At 26.6% G+C, this 18,877-nt stretch overlaps 3 protein-coding genes and 1 long non-coding RNA gene across 7 annotated transcripts; 2 read left to right on the forward strand and 2 right to left on the reverse strand.

Moving 5' to 3' along the window:
* Positions 1-423: 423 nt before the first annotated feature.
* On the forward strand, positions 424-4,802 carry LOC126870170 (valine--tRNA ligase-like). Of its 2 annotated transcripts, XM_050627660.1 has the most exons (16): positions 431-857; positions 939-1,131; positions 1,204-1,450; positions 1,528-1,756; positions 1,838-2,017; positions 2,090-2,214; positions 2,311-2,573; positions 2,649-2,877; positions 2,946-3,068; positions 3,206-3,313; positions 3,386-3,545; positions 3,630-3,898; positions 3,979-4,191; positions 4,252-4,363; positions 4,433-4,611; positions 4,686-4,802. In XM_050627660.1, the coding sequence occupies exons 1-16, from the start codon at positions 770-772 to the stop codon at positions 4,749-4,751; spliced, it is 2,784 nt and encodes a 927-aa protein (XP_050483617.1). In that variant the 5' UTR covers positions 431-769; the 3' UTR covers positions 4,752-4,802. The 2 variants fall into 2 exon arrangements, with proteins under 2 accessions (XP_050483626.1, XP_050483617.1); XM_050627669.1 differs by lacking the exon at positions 2,946-3,068 and having other exon boundaries at positions 424-857.
* Positions 4,803-4,848: 46 nt separating this feature from the next.
* On the reverse strand, positions 4,849-7,716 carry LOC126870307 (kelch domain-containing protein 4-like). Of its 2 annotated transcripts, none has more exons than XM_050627889.1 (8): positions 7,324-7,716; positions 6,898-7,068; positions 6,577-6,812; positions 6,334-6,500; positions 6,113-6,262; positions 5,826-6,044; positions 5,397-5,753; positions 4,849-5,069 (listed from the first exon to the last, which is right to left on the reverse strand). In XM_050627889.1, the coding sequence occupies exons 1-8, from the start codon at positions 7,435-7,437 to the stop codon at positions 4,906-4,908; spliced, it is 1,578 nt and encodes a 525-aa protein (XP_050483846.1). In that variant the 5' UTR covers positions 7,438-7,716; the 3' UTR covers positions 4,849-4,905. The 2 variants fall into 2 exon arrangements, with proteins under 2 accessions (XP_050483846.1, XP_050483855.1); XM_050627898.1 differs by having other exon boundaries at positions 7,175-7,716.
* A 467-nt stretch (positions 7,717-8,183) lies between these two features.
* Positions 8,184-13,824, forward strand: LOC126870181 (serine/threonine-protein phosphatase 6 regulatory subunit 3). 2 transcript variants are annotated; one of them, XM_050627684.1, is made up of 19 exons: positions 8,184-8,598; positions 9,198-9,277; positions 9,349-9,500; positions 9,618-9,739; positions 9,933-10,100; positions 10,238-10,416; positions 10,481-10,591; positions 10,678-10,813; positions 10,970-11,122; positions 11,205-11,318; positions 11,414-11,478; positions 11,576-11,774; positions 11,867-11,968; positions 12,126-12,223; positions 12,410-12,491; positions 12,560-12,758; positions 12,875-13,277; positions 13,364-13,531; positions 13,620-13,824. In XM_050627684.1, exons 1-18 carry the CDS (start codon positions 8,539-8,541, stop codon positions 13,509-13,511), a joined length of 2,571 nt encoding a protein of 856 aa, XP_050483641.1. In that variant the 5' UTR covers positions 8,184-8,538; the 3' UTR covers positions 13,512-13,531; positions 13,620-13,824. The 2 variants fall into 2 exon arrangements, with proteins under 2 accessions (XP_050483641.1, XP_050483632.1); XM_050627675.1 differs by having other exon boundaries at positions 13,364-13,824.
* A 3,217-nt stretch (positions 13,825-17,041) lies between these two features.
* LOC126870395 (uncharacterized) lies at positions 17,042-18,544 on the reverse strand. The gene is made up of 2 exons (XR_007691319.1): positions 18,009-18,544; positions 17,042-17,629 (listed from the first exon to the last, which is right to left on the reverse strand). It is a non-coding gene; the product is annotated as an uncharacterized LOC126870395 (long non-coding RNA).
* Positions 18,545-18,877: the final 333 nt, after the last annotated feature.

Raw genomic sequence — 18,877 nt, forward strand, 5'->3', positions numbered from 1 at the left:
CTACAAATCAACTTTTAATTATGTACCAAACAAATGTGAATTAATACTCTGTTAAATTAACGTTAAATAAAAAATGCTTTTCTCTGTATTTTATGATTTATTATTTTATCTGTGTATTTACATACAATTCATTATTAAGAATGACTATAGTAACTAAATAGGAAATAAAAGATATAGGTGAATATTTAACAAAATATTTTTTATCATTCACGCCAAAAGTTGATATAGTACAAGTCACGATTGTATAAATATACATATATTTACCATTTATACGATTAGTAAAATTTTATTTTAAGGAAACATGTATATAAGTACATTTAAATTTAATTTAAATCTTTTATAAAAATTTGTAGAAGAAACATAATAAGAAAGAAAATTATTTGTACATAATATATAATGCTTCAACAATTAAAAATTAGTTAATTTTCTATTTTTAAAAAAGGATTATTTATTTAATAGTACAATATAATAGCTCATTTGTTAAAAAGAAATTAATGAACAGTATCATATTACTGAAAACTATTAAGGGCAGCCAACGTAATATAAAGCTATTAATTCAAAACAACATAAAAATATCTGAATTTTAAATAAAAATTTACAATAAATCTTATTCTGTAATAAACATAAATCCAATTATATCTAACTAATGACAACCATTAACATTTATGATTACAGTGAATGAATAATTTGATGTTACTTGCATTATTGGTTATGTTTTTTTAAACGCATAAAATAAAAGGAGAAATATATGACATATATTTAATATATAATGAAAGTCATACAATGTAATACTTCATTACGCTTCAAGTCCTATAATAAATATTGCTGCAATAAGTTCTCTACTCAACAGTTATCAGGTATTTACATTTTTTGATCACCAAAATGTTAAAAAAAAGTAGTATCTATATAAAGTTTATTATTATGATACCTCTTTCTAGATTTTCCAAAAACTTTTAATAGTAAAAAAATTGAACATGAATGGTATCAGATTTGGAAAGACAATAATCATTTTACTATTAAAAATAATGAAAAAGCAGCATTGAAAATGCTTTTACCTCCTCCTAATATAACTGGAACATTGCATTTAGGACATGCATTAACTGTTACAATTCAAGATATATTAGCAAGATGGTATCTTTAGAAAAGTTATTAATTATTTAAATGTTAAATCAAATAACAATTCAGAAGGTAATTTGCATTTAGGTATAGAATGAAAGGACATCCTGTAATATGGATACCAGGTTTTGATCATGCTGGAATTGCAACACAAATGATGATAGAAAAATATCTTTTTAAAGTAAAAGGTATTAGTAAGTCAGATGTAGGAAAAGAACAGTTCCTGTCATTTGTTTGGCAGTGGAAAAATGAAAAACAAAATAATATAAAATCTCAGTTAGAAGCTTTGGGTGCTAGTTTAGATTGGTCTAAAGAATACTTTACAATGAGTAAGGTATAATAAGAATTTTTCCATAAAAGGTATCTGAAGTGTTAAACAAGCAAAGTATTCTTTTATATTTGAAATTTCAGGATCATAATGTTGCTGTGATAGAAGCACTTGTCATATTGAACAATCGAAATTTATTATATAGGAAGAAAGATTTGATAAATTGGTCTCCTACTCTACGTAGTACAATATCGGATATTGAGGTAGAACGTTTATACATTACTAAAAAGACACAGCTCAAAGTTCCAGGATACAAGAAAATGATTACATTTGGTGAAATAGCATATATAGCTTATCCAGTGAAAGATTCAAGTATAATTATTCAAATATAATACTACCATATTGTATGTAATCCATTTGTAAGAAAATTTATTTCAATTTTTGTTTTCTTAGAACATGAGATAGTAGTAGCAACTACTAGACCAGAGACTCTTTTTGGAGATGTAGCAATTGCTGTTCATCCAGATGATGAAAGGTACACAAAATATATTGGGCATCAAGTTTGGCATACTTTAAGAGAAACATACATTCCTGTTATTTCTGATCCTTTAGTTGATAGACAATATGGCACAGGTAATTACATTTTAATTATTTCAAACGTTTATTAGTCTGAATAGCACATTGTTATAAAAATAATTCTTTTAGGTGCAGTAAAAATAACACCAGCGCATGATCCTTTAGATTACCAGATTGCAATAAATCATCAATTAGAAATTATTGAAGTTATTGATGAATATGGAAATATAACAGGAATAGGCAAACAATTTAAAGTATATTTATTTTTTATTTAAATAATTGCATTTTTTACAAACTTCGTTTCAATATAGTAAATTCCTTTATTGTAACTTTTTTATTATAAATTTTAGGGTTTGCCAAGATTTATTGCTCGAGAGAAAGTTTTAAACGAATTGTCAAATAAAGGTATTCTAAAAAGTATTAGCGATCACGAAATGTACGTGCCATTGTGTTCACGATCTCATGATGTCATAGAATACTTACTCAAAGAACAATGGTTTATTAAATGTGAAAGTATGGCTCAGAAGGCACTACAAGCTGTGGAACAGGGACATTTAAAAATAATACCTAATACTTATGAAAAATCGTGGTATGATTATCTCAATAATAACAGGTACAAAAAAGATATAAACAATATATAGAAAAGATTGATAATATCATTTATTTCTTAATTATATATTTCTTTCAGAGATTGGTGTATTTCAAGACAAATATGGTGGGGACATTCTATTCCTGCATATTATTTTACAGTTGAAGGTAAAACTGAATGGATAATTAGTAGAACTGAAAATGATGCAAAAACTATTGTACAAAATAAATATGGACCAGATGTAAAATTATATAAAGATCAAGATGTATTGGATACTTGGTTTTCTTCTGCAATACTTCCATTTGCAGTAATGGGATGGCCAAAGAAGGTATAAAGCTATAATAATTGAATAATATGATTAGTAAAATATGATTATGTTAGAAGACATATTTTTAGACAGAAGATTTTAAAAGATATTATCCTTTAACATTAATGGAAACAGGAAGTGATATTCTTTTCTTTTGGGTTGCAAGGATGGTAATGCTAGGATTGGAATTGACTAATTGTATACCTTTTAATGTAAGATCTTCTATTCTTTGGCACGTATTTCTTTTAATATATAATAATATATGATATATAATATATAATAATCTATAATTGATATATAATAATCTTATAAGATTCATTTAACATTTTAATAACAATTGTTCATTCAGGAAGTTTTACTGCATGGTCTTGTATGTGATGCTTATGGAAAGAAAATGTCTAAAACAACTGGAAATATTGTTTCTCCAGAAAATATTATCAACGGTATTACCTTAAATGTAAGGATTAATATGGGTGTTTTATTCGAAAAAAACGTATCTTCTTTATTTTAAATATTGTGATGTAAATAGGACCTGATTGCACAAATGAAAGAAAGTTATAATACAGGTTTAATTAGTGAATCTGTTTTAAAACGAATGTTAAATGCAAATAATAAACAGTTTCCTAATGGTATACCAGAACATGGTGCAGACGCATTACGTATGACATTATGTAGTCACAATATTAAAAGTTAGTACATATCAATTAAGAATATTTGCTCTTATTATTATACAGTTTTAATTATAATACATACAAATATCTTTGTTTAAATAGATCAACATATCAAGTTTGATATTATGGAGTGTCAAACAAACAAATTTTTTTTAAATAAGATTTGGCAAGCAGGCAAATATGTCTTACTGATGACAAGCGAACAAGTGTATCAAGAACCTACAAATATGACAATTATTGATCAATGGATTCTAAGCAGATTATCTCTAATGATAAATATAGTCAGTGATTCATTTATGCAACGAGATTTCCATAAAGCTATTGCATCAATGAAGCAATTCCTATATTATGAGTTTTGTGATTTTTATTTGGTAATACCATGGTTATTAAATTGAAATTACTAATGGAGAAATATAATTTAAAATATAATTAGAGATCTTATTTTATATAGGAAGCAACTAAATGGGGATATAAGAGCAAAGACATAGATGCACATATAAGTCATACATATAGCTTAAGAAAATGTTTAGAAGTATTTTTACGTATATCTGCACCTATAATTCCATATATATCTGATGATTTGTACAAAAGATTATCAAATGAATTTCCAGAATTTTTATCAGTGCCGTCATTAATGCAAGCACAATATCCAGTACCACAACAGGTGAGATAACATATTGACATTTTAATATGTTTCAAAACAATAAATTTATGTACATTGCAGTATAATGAATGGAGAGACGTTTCTCTAGATGAAAAAATAAATGATGTCTTAAATATTATATTAAAAATTAGAAGCATTATCGGCAATGTTAGCAAAAAATTAAATCCAGAAGGTAATTATTTATAAATTATATACTTTCATGGTGATACATGAAGAAATTAAAAAAGATTTTTATTTACAGTTCATATTGTAACTAGCAAATTTGAAAATCTTAAATTTTATAATGATGTCATAAATTTAATTAAAGGTGGAAGTAAAATTTTTAATATTTTTATATTCTTAAAAGATGATTATACAGAAGATAAAAATAGTGTTTTTTATAATTATAGTTCTGATTGTACATTATTTATTATCACTGAGGTAATTTAAGCAATTTTATATATATATATTTTACATTTACAATGATTAATGATTATTACTTTTTTTATTTATAGAACTCTTCTATTTTGCAACAATTTAAGGAGAACATCTTGAAAGACACAATTACACAGAAGAATTAAAACTAAATAATTTAAAAGAAATGTAATTTAAATAAATTACGTTAAAAAATATTTTAGGATGAAATTTGGTGATTAAAATCAGATTAAATATTAAAAATAATTTTTTGAAACATAATTTATTTAAGGCATTCTATTGTATAATACAATGGAATCATTAATTTTTATCAACATCCATCTGCTTGTCTATAGGATCACTCTCATTTTCATCACTGTCATCTGTGTGTTCACTGTCTGAACTAGAATCACTGGAATCATACCAAATTTGTGAAGACAAATCATCCCTTAATATTGTATTCCACTCATGTAATTTACGATAATCTATAAAAAGAAACGAATTAGAAACAAATTTTATTTTATAAGTTTCTATTGTACGTACTGTGCGTACTAAAATGATGATTAGAGTAAGGAATGTGGATCTGATTGGTTATCTCGTATAGACTCAGCGCAATCATAAAGATAAGTATCCGCCGATACTTTCGCGTATTGGCCAAAAGCGTTAAATATATAAATGTTACATATATAAACAAAACAACATAGTAATGCGTGACGGTGAACGATCCCTGTACTGTTGTGCTGGTCATCTTTTCAGCAACGCACAATATACACAACATTTATCAAATTAATTACGTATATATAAATTATTACCTAAACTATAAAAATCGTTGAGTGTATATTGTCTGTTTTCATCCTCAAATAAGCCTCCATATAAATATAAGCTATTGTGCTTTACAACTAATCCAGAATTCATTCTTGGGGATGGAACAAACACATCTTTATATATGTTTTCTTTTTTATCAATAGTAGATATTTGTGTTGGTCCTATTGTAACTGTAAAGATTCCATCATCATCAATAACTTTAGATTCAACAGAAGTAGGGAGTGGTTCTTGCGTATCCATATGATTGTCATCTTCCATTTCGATATCATTTTCTTCCCCATCATCTTCCTTCAATTTTCTTCTTCGACGTCGTGTAGTTATATCTCTTTTTCCATTCAGTGTTACTGATGGTAAACAGTAATACATTTATTCTATTATTCTATCAAGAGAAGTTTTATACTAATTAATATATTTACCTATGTGCCATTGAAATTTTTCTAAATCTAAAGCTACTAAGTCATTGTAAAATATTCCACGAAGTTCCTCTTCATTATCTTCTTCATCAAAAACTCCACCAAATAAGTAAGCCAAATTTGGTTGAACCAAAGTAGCAGGTACGCTACATCGTGGTGATATTTTAATTCCTGATTGTTTTATAGGCACCCACTTCCATTTTAAACCTGACTGATCATTTTCTGTGACATAATATTTAATATTATTTAAATTTTAATATATGAAACATTTTATATAAAAAATTGCTTACTCTCAGGAGTCAATAAGAACATGTCACTATGAATGCAGCCTTTATCAACATCTTTTTTTATTCTTTCCTTACTATAACCACCATATACAAGAAGTTTATTGTCAGGTGTTGGCAGCAGTATACATCCAGATCTTGGAAACGGTGGAGTACCTGATTCATATGAGATATGTTAATATAATAATCTGCTTGTAAACTACAATTTTTATTTATTAAGATTTTACCTATTATATCAATTTTGTGCCATACATATGTTTCAAGATTAAATATATGTACATCATTGTAATATTTATAGTCTCTTAAGTTATCATGAAATCCACCAAATACTACCAACTGTTTTTTTATATGAGCCATTCTGTGGCCACTTCTGGCTGATGGCCCGCCAGAAGATCTTAAAAGGGAATTAAAGGAGATAAGCAACTGAAAATTTTGACTTGCAAAATATTTAAAAAATATGATCAACATACAAAATTTTTTCCCACTTTTTCTCTCCAAATCGATAAACCCATAAATCTCTATAATGATAAAATTGTGATTCCGAAGGACTTGAAAATTCACCACCAAATACCCATAGTTCTCCTTTATTTGTACTTGTAGTTACAGCTTGATGACCACAACGTGGAGGAGGAGCACCAGGTGCTTTAATGATCATCCACTCATTTTTGTTTAAATTATATATAAACATATCTCCATAAACAAACGTCTGCAGATAAATATGAAACATATAAGAGAAGTAGACATTATTATTTATAAACTCTTATATTAACATATAAAACTTTTTAATTTACTGTTCGTCCATCATGAAATTCTCCACCAAGCATAATAAGTTCATCTTTGGAAGGATGTGCTGTTAAAGTAAAATTTACACGTCTGGATGGTGGATCTACTGCTTTTTCAATAACACGTTGTCTTTTAGTTTCTTCTTTTTCAATTTGAGCAATCACATTCTCTATATCTTCCTGTAATATATGACAATAAATCAATATCATTTCTGCACTATGAATTATGCATTATGAATCACATTTATAATACTTGGATAATAAATTATATTAAGACTATAATTACATGTTAAATAGGGATGACATACAATAAAAATATTTTTCTCTTATACTAAATTAAATATATTTCTGCGCAAAATCTGACTTTTTTAGAAATGTTTAGAAGCTTTATAAATATGCTTTAATTTCTTATATTTATGTATATATTTTCCTAACCTCACCAAGTGTAGCCAATTTTTTTTTTTGTTTAGCATTCAGCTTTTTTTCAGTTTTAAGTGCAGTTTTTGCATCACCACTTATCTTTTTTTTGTTTTTATCTTTTTTACCCATCTTATATGATAAGTTTTTTGAAGAGTAGAAAACACTTATGGCGAGCTACGCGACGTCAATACATTTGTCTGAGCGCCTCAACCTCTACATGCTTTGCGATCAAAATACATATGTACTTGTATAGTATAGTATTTAAAACTTATTTACATTTTGTACCAAGAAGATAGTTAGTAGTTTTTTTATTAGCCAGAAAAATTAATCAGATTTTTCTGAAAATGTATATTAAAAAATTATAGCCAATATATATAAGTTAAATTTTACTTTCTTTATAGGCGAATTTTTATTTGCAATCTTATAGTTTTCGGCGTGTAGAATCCGACTTGGGTATGTGGAATTTTTTTCAGATTTTCAGATTCTACACATCGAAAACTACAAAATTGCAAATAAAAGAGTGAATAATTCTTAAACCCTTAAAGTAAAGTTTAATTTTATTTTTACTTCTATCTTACATATATAAGTACATATATTTATCTAGAATATCACAAAATCATACATTATTTTTTATTAACATTATTTTATGATTTTTTTTAATATAATTATTCGATTTTTTACCACCACTGTATTTCTACTGTATCTAGATACATGTATATATCTATATAAATATAGAAACTTGTCTTGATTGAAATATAATTTATTTATATTCATTAAATTTTCATTTTTAATACTTAAATTTTAAAAAATATTATAGTATCTATTCGCAATGGAAACCGCGCTTAAATTTTGATCATGAAACTAAATGTTCTGAAATGAGTTACGTTTCTTCGGTTAGAAGTCGATCACAAGTATGTGCTTCTGCAGCAAACGTCAAAGTTGAAACAATTCTTAATAAGAATTTTTACTTTTCGAAGAAAAAGTGATATTTTGAAGATCATATTATTTAAAAAAAATTCTATTACTGTATTCCTCACAGTGACGCTGTGAGATAGTTGTTGCAATTATTCACAGCATTGTTACCGTTCTAATACGTTCATGCAATGTTAGTTGGCTCTCTGTCCCGCGAAGCATTACATTATTTTTTTAGTGGCCACTTCAATGTTGTGATTATTTTCACATCTGATTAATTGTATCGTGGTCGAGTAAGGCGAGGTACGTGGTCGCATCATGTTTTGGGCAAATAATTACGTGTCATCCCCTAATATCGAGGCTCTTCTTAACAAAGAGGTAAAGAAGTCTTTTTTCAGATAAAACTGTTTTTCATCATGATTTAAATTTTGTACATTAAAAAAGATTTGTCGAGAATCCAAGCCACGAATGTAATCTACATTTTACTCTTATATTTCTATCTTATTTCATTGTTTTACTTAACTCAACATTATGTCTATTATTTATTTTCTTGTATGCTATTATTTCTTTCATATAGTTTCAGTATTTTTCCTTAATAAAAATTTGTAAAATATATTAATAATTTTTCAGAAATGTTGCAAAACATTAAATTTTTTATGACAGTATGTAATATCTGATGAAGAAAATGATTAGTGCTTTCTTGAAAAGCAATATTATGCTTAATAACTGTCATAAGATTTAAATATTTACTATTATGTTGATAGTATTTATATATTTTCTTTTAACCTTGTTCCTTCTACAATAATTTAGTAAATCATTTCATATAATACTTAAACTATCTTAGTTATGGTTTTGATACTTTTATAGCCTATAAAAGGAATAATGATGTCTTGTAATAATCTACATTTCAGTTTATTAAATATTTATTTTTATGCTAATATTAAAGAAATTAAATTTAATTTTTTCTATAATTTTAGGATGTTACGTTGCATGAATTGATGGATGAAGAGGATATACTACAAGAATGTAAAAGCCAAAATAAGAAACTTATAGATTAGTAAGTAAGATTAAAACACATTTCTATAAATATTAAATGATATACATATCGTAATATAATATTATTTATAGTCTTATAAGATCTGATGTAATGGAAGAGCTAATAACAATTACAACTAGAGAACCATCAACAGATATAGAAGAACGATGGCGCTATAAATATCCAAATGTAGCTTGTGAGCTACTAACGTGTGATGTTCCAGTCTTAAATGAAAAATTAGCAGGTTTGAATAAACCTATTTGAATAAACTTATAACAATTTAATTTTTTTCTCTATAATGTAAGAAATATATAATCTGAAATATGAAAAAGGATTTTAATAAAAATTCATTGTATTTTAGGCAACGAAGCATTGTTGGCAAAACTTTATTCTTTTATTGATACAGACCAACCATTAAATCCTCTGTTGGCATCATTTTTTAGCAAGACTATTGGAGTACTTATTGGTCACAAAACTGTTCAGGTGATTATAAATTAATGTATTAAATTTATTAAAATTGAATATATAAAACAATATAGAAAGTAGTTTTACATAATAACACTTTTTGTAATTAAAGTATAATTGCATTATAAGTATTAAATATCAAATTACCTTTCTTTTATTCCTTGATCATAACCTGAACTTTCAAATCCCATATTTCCATCTTCTCCACCAGAACTGGTATTCGTATCAGTTCACTTGTTTGCAGCTTTTAGAGTTTTTGAAAAGTCGTCAAACATGTGTCGATCTGCTTTTACAACATTTAGAGACATCTGCAATTATGGACTTAGTACTGAAACTTGTTAGTCAAGTTGAAGGAAATATGCGGCAAAATATATTAAATGTAAGAAGTTTGAAATTTTTATCTTTAATATTGTAGTTAATTGTATGCAAAATTTAAGTGTTTTGTTTTGTTTTATTGTATTTGACTATACTGTTGTGTTTCAAATTTTATGTACTTATTTTTTATTGGTTTAACAGTGGTTGGATAGTCAACAATTAGTGCAAAGAGTGGTAAAATTATTGTCCCCAAACTCTGAACCAAGTAAGCATGCAAATGCTGCACAATTACTTTGTGATATGATCACTGCTGCAAGAGAATATCAACGTACATCTACAGCACGTGCTGGTCCGGATCCTATTTTAAATACTCTTGAGTCGTAAGTATAAATAATAGAAATATAAAGACAATTTAAGATATTTAAATTATATTTTTTATTACAGAGCAGATACAGTAAGCCTGTTACTAGAGACTATTTTAACTGGAGAAAAACTAGAAAGTAGTATTCTTGGTGGAATTCAGGTACTTCTTACACTTTTACCAAAAGCTAACAAGTAAGGATGTAAATTATTTAAAAAAATTTTTAACCTCTTGCAAGAAAGTTTACATATCTTATTAACAGCTATGTTTGAAATTTCAGTGGAAGGAATGAGGATAGCGTTCAAGGAAATGGTATTGAAGATGACATCACGGACAGTGAAGAACGAATAAAAATATCAAATGCAACTTTGCCTTACCTAGAACAGCTTCATAAACTTCTACTCGATCCACCTTATGTAAATATTATATTAATATTACACGCTTTCTCTAAACAAATGTATATGGTTTATAATATTGTTTAATATTTTTGTAAAAACTAAATATCTTCGCGATGCATGCAAAAAATTATTTTATTTAATATAATTTTTCACAAACATATCTTTACACTACAGAAACCTCCTGTTAAGACAACTACAGGTGTGTTAGAATGTCCAGTTGGTATTACGCGTTTACATGTTGCAAAGTTGTTTACAACATTAATGGCAACTGAAAATGTAAAGGTTTATGGAGCCTTAGTAGAATTAGGAACATTCCAAACGTTACTTGTAAGTGAATTTAATAATCATTCAAAATTCAATGTTTTATAGTACTAAAGATGAATAAGAGATTAATTTTACTCTTTTTAAGGATTTATTTTTTAAATATATGTGGAACAATTTTCTACATACTCAAGTACAATTTTGCTTGGCTTTAGCTATTAATTGTGATTTTAAAGATACAAATGACATTATTTATGTTAATGTAAGTATTGCAATCAATAAGAATCAAAATATTTATTTTTATAATATATTATAAGTACAAATATTTTTGATTAATGTAATTATATTAATTTTTAGATATTTAACAAATGCAGATTGATAGATCGAATTTTGGAAGCATGGGACAAAAATGACAGTAAACAGTAAGTTAAATAGTAATTGTAAAAGAATATTGCATAAGTTTATATTTTACAGTAATACACCAATTTAAAAAAAAAAACGGACGTTTTTATATTTTAGAAATAAAGAAATTGAAAATAAGCAAGGATACATGGGCCATTTAATAAACATTGCAAATAACATTGTTAATCAACGTGAAAAAAATGAAAATTTAGATAAATTCTTGAAGGATAATTTGTCACCCGAGTGTCTTAATAAATGGGATAATTTTGTGAATGTTGAATTGACAAAAATTAACAAAACACATCAAATTCTTTTAGTACGTATATAAGTTATTAGATAAATATCATTTATCTTTTTATTAATATTAGAATTATCCATCATTGCTTAAGTTATAATTCGAATTTCTAGGGTGGAAAACCTCAAGCGTCCATGACAAGCTCCAGTGAAAATCCAGATGAATATAGTTCTTATCCCCAAGAAGAATTTCTTCAGGTTCAACGAGTCGAACAGGTTAGTATAACATATTTTTATGCAAAGTAAATATAGACAATAAAAAGAAAGGTTGCAGAAAATGTACATAAAATGAATAGATTGTTATAGACTGAGAAAGTTTATTTGTGAGTTATAATATTTTATTATTTTTCATAATATTATACAACATAAATAGTTTTACACCAACTATCTGGGACAACATATGACAACACAATTTCCTGAAAATTTTGGATTCCACGATGATCAATTTAATGATGGCGATGACGCTCTTCAGTAAGTAAAAATATATACTTTAATACTAACACTTTATTGTATTTGTATATATGTCCATGATTACAAAGTTCTATGTTGCAAAACAATTAAAGAAAAATTAGGAAAATAGTACTATAATAAAAGAACATAATATGAAGCTACACATATCTTCACAATATCTCTTCTTTTTTATAAATGTTATTATAGTAATTCAGTTGATCAATTAACAACGATGAGCTTTACTATCAGCGAAGAAGATCTAGACAAAAGGGAAGATATGTTCAATAAGGTACAAGTTACGTTAATAAAATTTGTTCATGAATATTTCAAGCTTTAACTTTTAACGATTTTATATAGATATGTCAGCAAAAGCAAAAGGCCGATCTAGAGGATTGTAATACAGTAGTCGAATGGGGCGATGAAGGAGAACTCACTTTTCAGACGGTTGTAGATAAACGTGACTGGCCAACAAAGCAGCAACATAATGATTCTAATTCATCCGATGAAGACGATGAGGATACACGAGACATGCATATGGAAATTGATTCTACGGAGTGTATGGATTAATTTTCATAATTACTTTCGATACTTTCATAATTACATAAATACAAAAATTCTCAACACTTAATTTTTAAATTTACGACACTGCTGCATTAACATTTGTTATCTCAGCTTGGGGTTCAACAGAACCATTACCTACCAATACTACACTTCCTGAGGTGAATCCATGGGACATTATGCCGTCAGAACCAGTTGAATCTATTGGCTGGGCAAATTTTGATAACTTCGAAAACACTCTTAACATGGGGAATGCTGTGATAATAGATAATAAATTGTGTGATGATGGTAAAAAGGAAACGTCGAATATAACAGTGGAGAATAAAATGGATACTGCATTGGGAAGTAAAGCAACTCTAGAAGCTGTTGGAGCAGGTGACATGAAAATTGAAGATTCAGTTGATAGTACCGCTTCATATATAGAAACAAATATAAATCATCAAAGTAAAGAGAGTAATTTGTATTCTGGTTGTACTGCCGATAAAAATGCAAATCCAAGTGAAATTGTAGATAGCAGGTAAATAAAAAGCATTTATATATTTATAAGTATTGCATATTTAAAAATATAATGTAAAATATATAACATATATTTACAAACTTTAGAGAAATCAAGTGTGAAGGGAACATACAGAATACGGAAGTTGCGACTACTACGGTACAAAATGAAAAGTCTTCGAGCGATTATAAAATCCCATGTAACTTAAAAAATGTATCATCGGAAGCTGTATTATCGTCAACAGATACCAAATGAAAAATTATTTGTTGAGTATGGTATTGCAATAGAACAACAAAAAGTCATATCAAGTATAAATTTGTACGAATGATCAGAATATATATTACGTCCCTATATTTTCATTAGATCACATTAATTGTGCTTCATTGCGTTGGCGCCTGGGTAACAACTCATAGCAGGGTATAAGTATGGATTCAAAAGTAAAAGACTAACCGACGCTCAACTATGAATAGTTTATTACTTGATGTATATGTTTATGTTCTCGGATCGCCAAAGTTTCAATTATAAATACAACTTCGTGAAATACAATTTTCCAGATTTTCTTAATGGACATTGTTATTAAAAATTTCTTTAGGTTGTTATTTGTACGTAATTAATACAAAAATTTGATTAAATTGTCACACATCCTTCGTGTTGCAAATTTGGTATAATATATTAGCATGATGAAGTAGATAAAGTACAATTTGTACAAAATCGACGAATGCCAAGAAAATCTAACTTGGTCGCCCGATACCTGTTCTCACAAAAGTATTACATGCTGATGTGTGTGTATATATGTGAATGTACATACATACATATACACATACATACATATATTGTAATGTTTTAAGTGATACTGATACGAGGCTGCTTAAAAAGAATCACCGTAAATAATAATATTTAATAAAAAAAACTGGTGCTTTTGCTTCTTCGTTCGATAAGGCAAAGGTACTTACGTGCAGTGCCTATTGTTTGATTAAACGTTTGCTCGTGCAACGATGCGATATGAACAAGAAAGAAAATTATGTATTTTTATTACGTTGATGGTAGTGCTCATCCAATGTATACATATGTAATGTAGTGAAGTATTTCAATGACGAATGTACTTTCATTTGCATTCCAGAGAAGAAACTTTAGTAAATCTTAGTAACTATAATGTTTTCTCAAAATGATCTTCCAAAAAAATATAGTATTAAATTGCAAGGATCGAAATTTTAAGTAATTTGTATTTTCAATAATATGTATATAATTTTCTGAAACAAAATTTTGTGATCTGTTTTCTAATTGTCTAAGAAATTTTGTTTGCTTTGAAAATTTTTGGGTATAATAATGTGTTTATAGTACCGTACATGAAATATTGTACATAAGTAATAAATATAAGCAGTGTTCAAAATTAAAAAAAGATATTATTCTTAATACTTTTGTTTCATATTATTATGTAATATTAGAATTATAAACGTACTTTGTGATGTCATATATATATATCATAATTAAAAACATTGATATAATATCTTAATTCATTGATTTATAAATTATAAAATATTTTTATGGAAAATGCTATAACTCAAATGTACTGCAAACATGATCAAGATATTTCTAAATAAGAAAATAAAATCATAAAATTTCTTTATATTTTACCACATACTAAAAAAACATACAAACAGTATTTTAGTTATTTAATTAAATTACATGTTATCATAATCCAATGATAATGCTAAATGCTTGTCATATTTAAATATAGTATTTGAATACAACAAGAAAATGTTATAGCTTCTAACTTAATGAATTACAAATAATATTGTTCATATTAATAAAAAGAATTTAAAAAGAAATGACAAGGATTTTTATTTTTTAGTTTCTTATATAGAGCATACAACTAAATAGGATCACCTAAATATCTGCTTTATTTATTGTTATATGAAAAGCTTCTCAAGACAAAGTTACACTATTTCAAGGACCGCATGTAACCATAGAACTAGCTTCTTTTCATGATCATTTTTTTTTACAAGATTTCAAGTCATCAGTGTTTTCTTAAACAGAGCTCTAGAATTTGAATTTTCTAATTTTGCCATATACCGATTAAACATAATTAAATATTATATATATATATATCTAATGTATATAATATTCAGACGCAATAATTATAATCCAGAGTAATTATAATTTAAAAAATATAATTTTGACGCAAATATCTCAAGATTAAATAACTGTAACAGTATAGTCATTAAGGTCGCCGAGTTTGTTTATTCACGCTCTACAAGGATATCGAAAAATAAATATAAGATTCTATTTAAAAAAATCGGTGATGACCTTGAAATTTCGTAGAAAAATGATCATGGAAGAAAGCTATTTCTATCGTTACATGTGACCCTTGCAATACTGTAACTTTGTTCTAAGAAGTTTCTTAATTGAGCAATAAATAAGGCAGACATTTATGTACAAAACTTTGCGTGTAAAGTTCATAAAATCTATATACTAAATTTACTATATAAAATATTCAAAATACAAATAACATTTGCACTGTTAATTTAATTATGGCAAGTAAAACGGTAGCTTATTATTTATCTTTTAAGAATTTTCATTGTACATTTAATAACTCAACACCAATCACTTTCTTTGAGAGAAATATTTTATCTGAATAGAACAGTTTTGTTTACATAAATTTCAAAATTGAATAAATTCCCGCAAAATTTCTCATAAGATAATAATTATAATAATGCTAACACAAAGTATGAAATATAAGATAGATTAATAGATTTAATAATTCCATGCATTTTAACATTTTCGTATCACACAATCTCGAGACACTAGAGACCTCTTTCTAAATAGTGCCAATACATTACGTTATATAACGTGGAATTTTATTATAAATTTACAAGAATCTTTATGCAAGGTTTGTTTACATTAGTTACGTAATTTTATAAACAATCTGGTGTTCTGAAACGGTAGCAACGTTTTCTAAAAGCATAATCATTCCTTGAAATTCTATAAAGTCATTAATCTTTTGCATATTTCATCTGTAAATCAAGTTACATCGGAAATGAAGTTGTTGTGTTCATGCTGCTGACGTCTTAAACTTTATTCGTAATCTATTAATCATAAGTATATATTTAAAATATTTATTCGACTGATATACTATTACAATCATATACATTAAAAAAAATATGCTAACATTGATATTTTTTATCGTTAGTGGTAGCTTAGAAGGAAGATTGAAGTCAATGCAGTCAACTGTATTTTACGTTATTACATCATACTAGTGTGCATAGTTGCGAAGCATACATATCAATCTCCAAAAAGGTAAAAATTTATTATTACTTTTGTGTTCATATTTTATTCTTTTACATTATTCCATACTCGATTTTAAGAATGTGTGTAGCGATTTTTCCTTCGTCTTTGAAATTTACCATACTTATTAAATTATTCTCAAAACTTGCTTTTTGTTAAGTACTCTTTCTTATTTATTTTTATCATGTCATAAGAGATATTATGAATATAATTATGTTCTATACCTAATTGACAAAATATTATTTTCAATGTTTATCTTTTAGTTTAATGGAGATAGCCAGAGCCTTTCAAGTTTTTAGAAAATACTGGTTTGTGACATTTATTCCGACGTGCACTATATTTGCTATTTGTGCAGATTTGAGACATACATATTTGTGGAAGAAACAATTAGCTGCAGAGGAGCAACTAAAATCAAACATTTAGGATGCCAGCATTATCACCAGTGGCTCAACAAGCTATAGCAACTGTTATATTTGTGTGTGTAATATACACTGGGCGCCAACTTTACAACTATGGCTCTGGGTTAATGATGAGTGACTATCGTGATAAATCAGCTTTATTTGGAAGAGAATTAAAACCCGGAGAACCTCCATCTTGGCCATAATTTACTTTTATATTATGTTACATTATATATAATATATTAGTTGTCTTCTAAGTACATCTGTATTTTAAAGATAACTATATGTATACAAAATAATAAATTAGTAAGAGGAAATAATAAATCATGTAAGTTATAATGGTTTCATTATTTGCTTATCTATTAAATAATTGATGTACAATTGTTTTCCTTATCAAATAATTCCTTATATTTCTTGTTTTTATTCTTTTTTATTCTTTTCATAAAGAAAGTATATATACTCCATATCTGTAGATATTCATTTGCTTAACGAATTTCCCATTTGACTTATCTTTACACATATTTTTCATTATAAAAGGAAATTAATTCAATAATTGTTAACATAATGTAATGTATCAATATTTATCTTACCACACACATATGTACACTCAATATTATTTAATATTATTTGTAGATCATGTATCTTCATGTAATGAAAACTTCTATCTCATATTTCTATTATTTCATTGTACTGAAATAGATATATTTTGTTAAACAAATTTTTGTTCCTAGAATATTTCATGTACTGAATGTATTTATTTACATTAAATTGTGTTTATAGTTATATATAAACATAATAATTAGATCATCTATTCATAGAATTAAATATCAATGAATTTTTATATTTGAAAATAAATCATCATTCTATTGCAAAAATATATTTATCTCTTAATCTGATTTTGTTTTATGTTAAAAGGATATCAGATTTCACTAGTGTACTCATTTTTCAACGACATATATGTACTAATATAGGCGTACCTTAATACAAAAATAAAACTAGCAAAGAATATCAAAACGTTTTGAAGTTTTATATTAAAACTGTCCAGTAATTTTAATTAGCAGTAATTTACCTTCTTTGAGGCTATTGGAAGGAGTAAAATAAATTGAATAGAACTTATATAAAATATTGTACAAATTAATTACTAAGTTCTTGAGAATTTTGTAATTTCTGTAGTTTTTGAACCTATTTCAAAGGTTTCCCCTAATTTAGATATTTTCAATTTGCAAGTCTATTGTAAAGAGGGCGCTATTATTGATTCATTAATTCAGGGCCATCTAGATGGCGTTCTAAAGTCTCCATGTAAAATTACTTTTTATTTAATTTCATATTATTTCATTTTAAACGATATGATTTATACAATAAATATATAACAAATATTTTATGGCTCTTTCTTAAGGTGAAGTGTTTGTACATTTTCTATATTTAACCAGATTTAACGAATTAATATCTTTCCCCCTAATATGGAGTACATATCGACATGCGCGCGCATATTGATTTGACCAATGGTTCCGTACATTTTACTGAAACCAGTATCGTAGATAGAAAATGAACACCCAATAATATGCTGCGCGAAGAAATAAAATAATGTATGATAAAATTAGTAATAAAGTTGTAAATGTAATCGAGAAAAAGTACATTCGGGAACGTCATATTTAATTATTACAAAATTAAATATATGTTATTATAATTAATATACATTAAATTATTAAAATAACTGTCTCTTGAAAGTGAGACAACTTCTTATTTCGTTACTTTTTTGTCGTTTGAATTCAACGTATTTGAAGTATAATTAATATTTCAATAAAGATGGACGTCGGTTTTGTAATAACAAATACATACATAACAAAAAGTTGTTTTAGTCTTACAAAAGTGCATGTTATATGAATTAAAGTAAATATAGTTTAAATATTCATTAGAAACGATCATCGAAATATTTGA

Source organism: Bombus huntii, chromosome 1, assembly GCF_024542735.1.
Source record: "Bombus huntii isolate Logan2020A chromosome 1, iyBomHunt1.1, whole genome shotgun sequence".
NCBI classification, from domain to species: Eukaryota; Metazoa; Arthropoda; class Insecta; order Hymenoptera; family Apidae; genus Bombus; species Bombus huntii.

Excerpts from the sequence above, each read along its gene's own strand:
- LOC126870170 (XM_050627660.1), top strand. The coding sequence starts at position 770 with ATGAAAGTCATACAATGTAATACTTCATTACGCTTCAAGTCCTATAAT. Across the intron at positions 1,451-1,527 it reads AATACTTTACAATGAGTAAG|GATCATAATGTTGCTGTGAT; the intron begins GTATAATAAGAA and ends TTGAAATTTCAG. Across the intron at positions 3,314-3,385 it reads TCAACGGTATTACCTTAAAT|GACCTGATTGCACAAATGAA; the intron begins GTAAGGATTAAT and ends TGATGTAAATAG.
- LOC126870307 (XM_050627889.1), bottom strand. The coding sequence starts at position 7,437 with ATGGGTAAAAAAGATAAAAACAAAAAAAAGATAAGTGGTGATGCAAAA. Across the intron at positions 6,813-6,897 it reads AATTTCATGATGGACGAACA|ACGTTTGTTTATGGAGATAT; the intron begins GTAAATTAAAAA and ends ATTTATCTGCAG. Across the intron at positions 6,045-6,112 it reads GTTCTTATTGACTCCTGAGA|AAAATGATCAGTCAGGTTTA; the intron begins GTAAGCAATTTT and ends ATTATGTCACAG.
- LOC126870181 (XM_050627675.1), top strand. The coding sequence starts at position 8,539 with ATGTTTTGGGCAAATAATTACGTGTCATCCCCTAATATCGAGGCTCTT. Across the intron at positions 10,101-10,237 it reads TGCGGCAAAATATATTAAAT|TGGTTGGATAGTCAACAATT; the intron begins GTAAGAAGTTTG and ends TTGGTTTAACAG. Across the intron at positions 12,492-12,559 it reads GGGAAGATATGTTCAATAAG|ATATGTCAGCAAAAGCAAAA; the intron begins GTACAAGTTACG and ends GATTTTATATAG.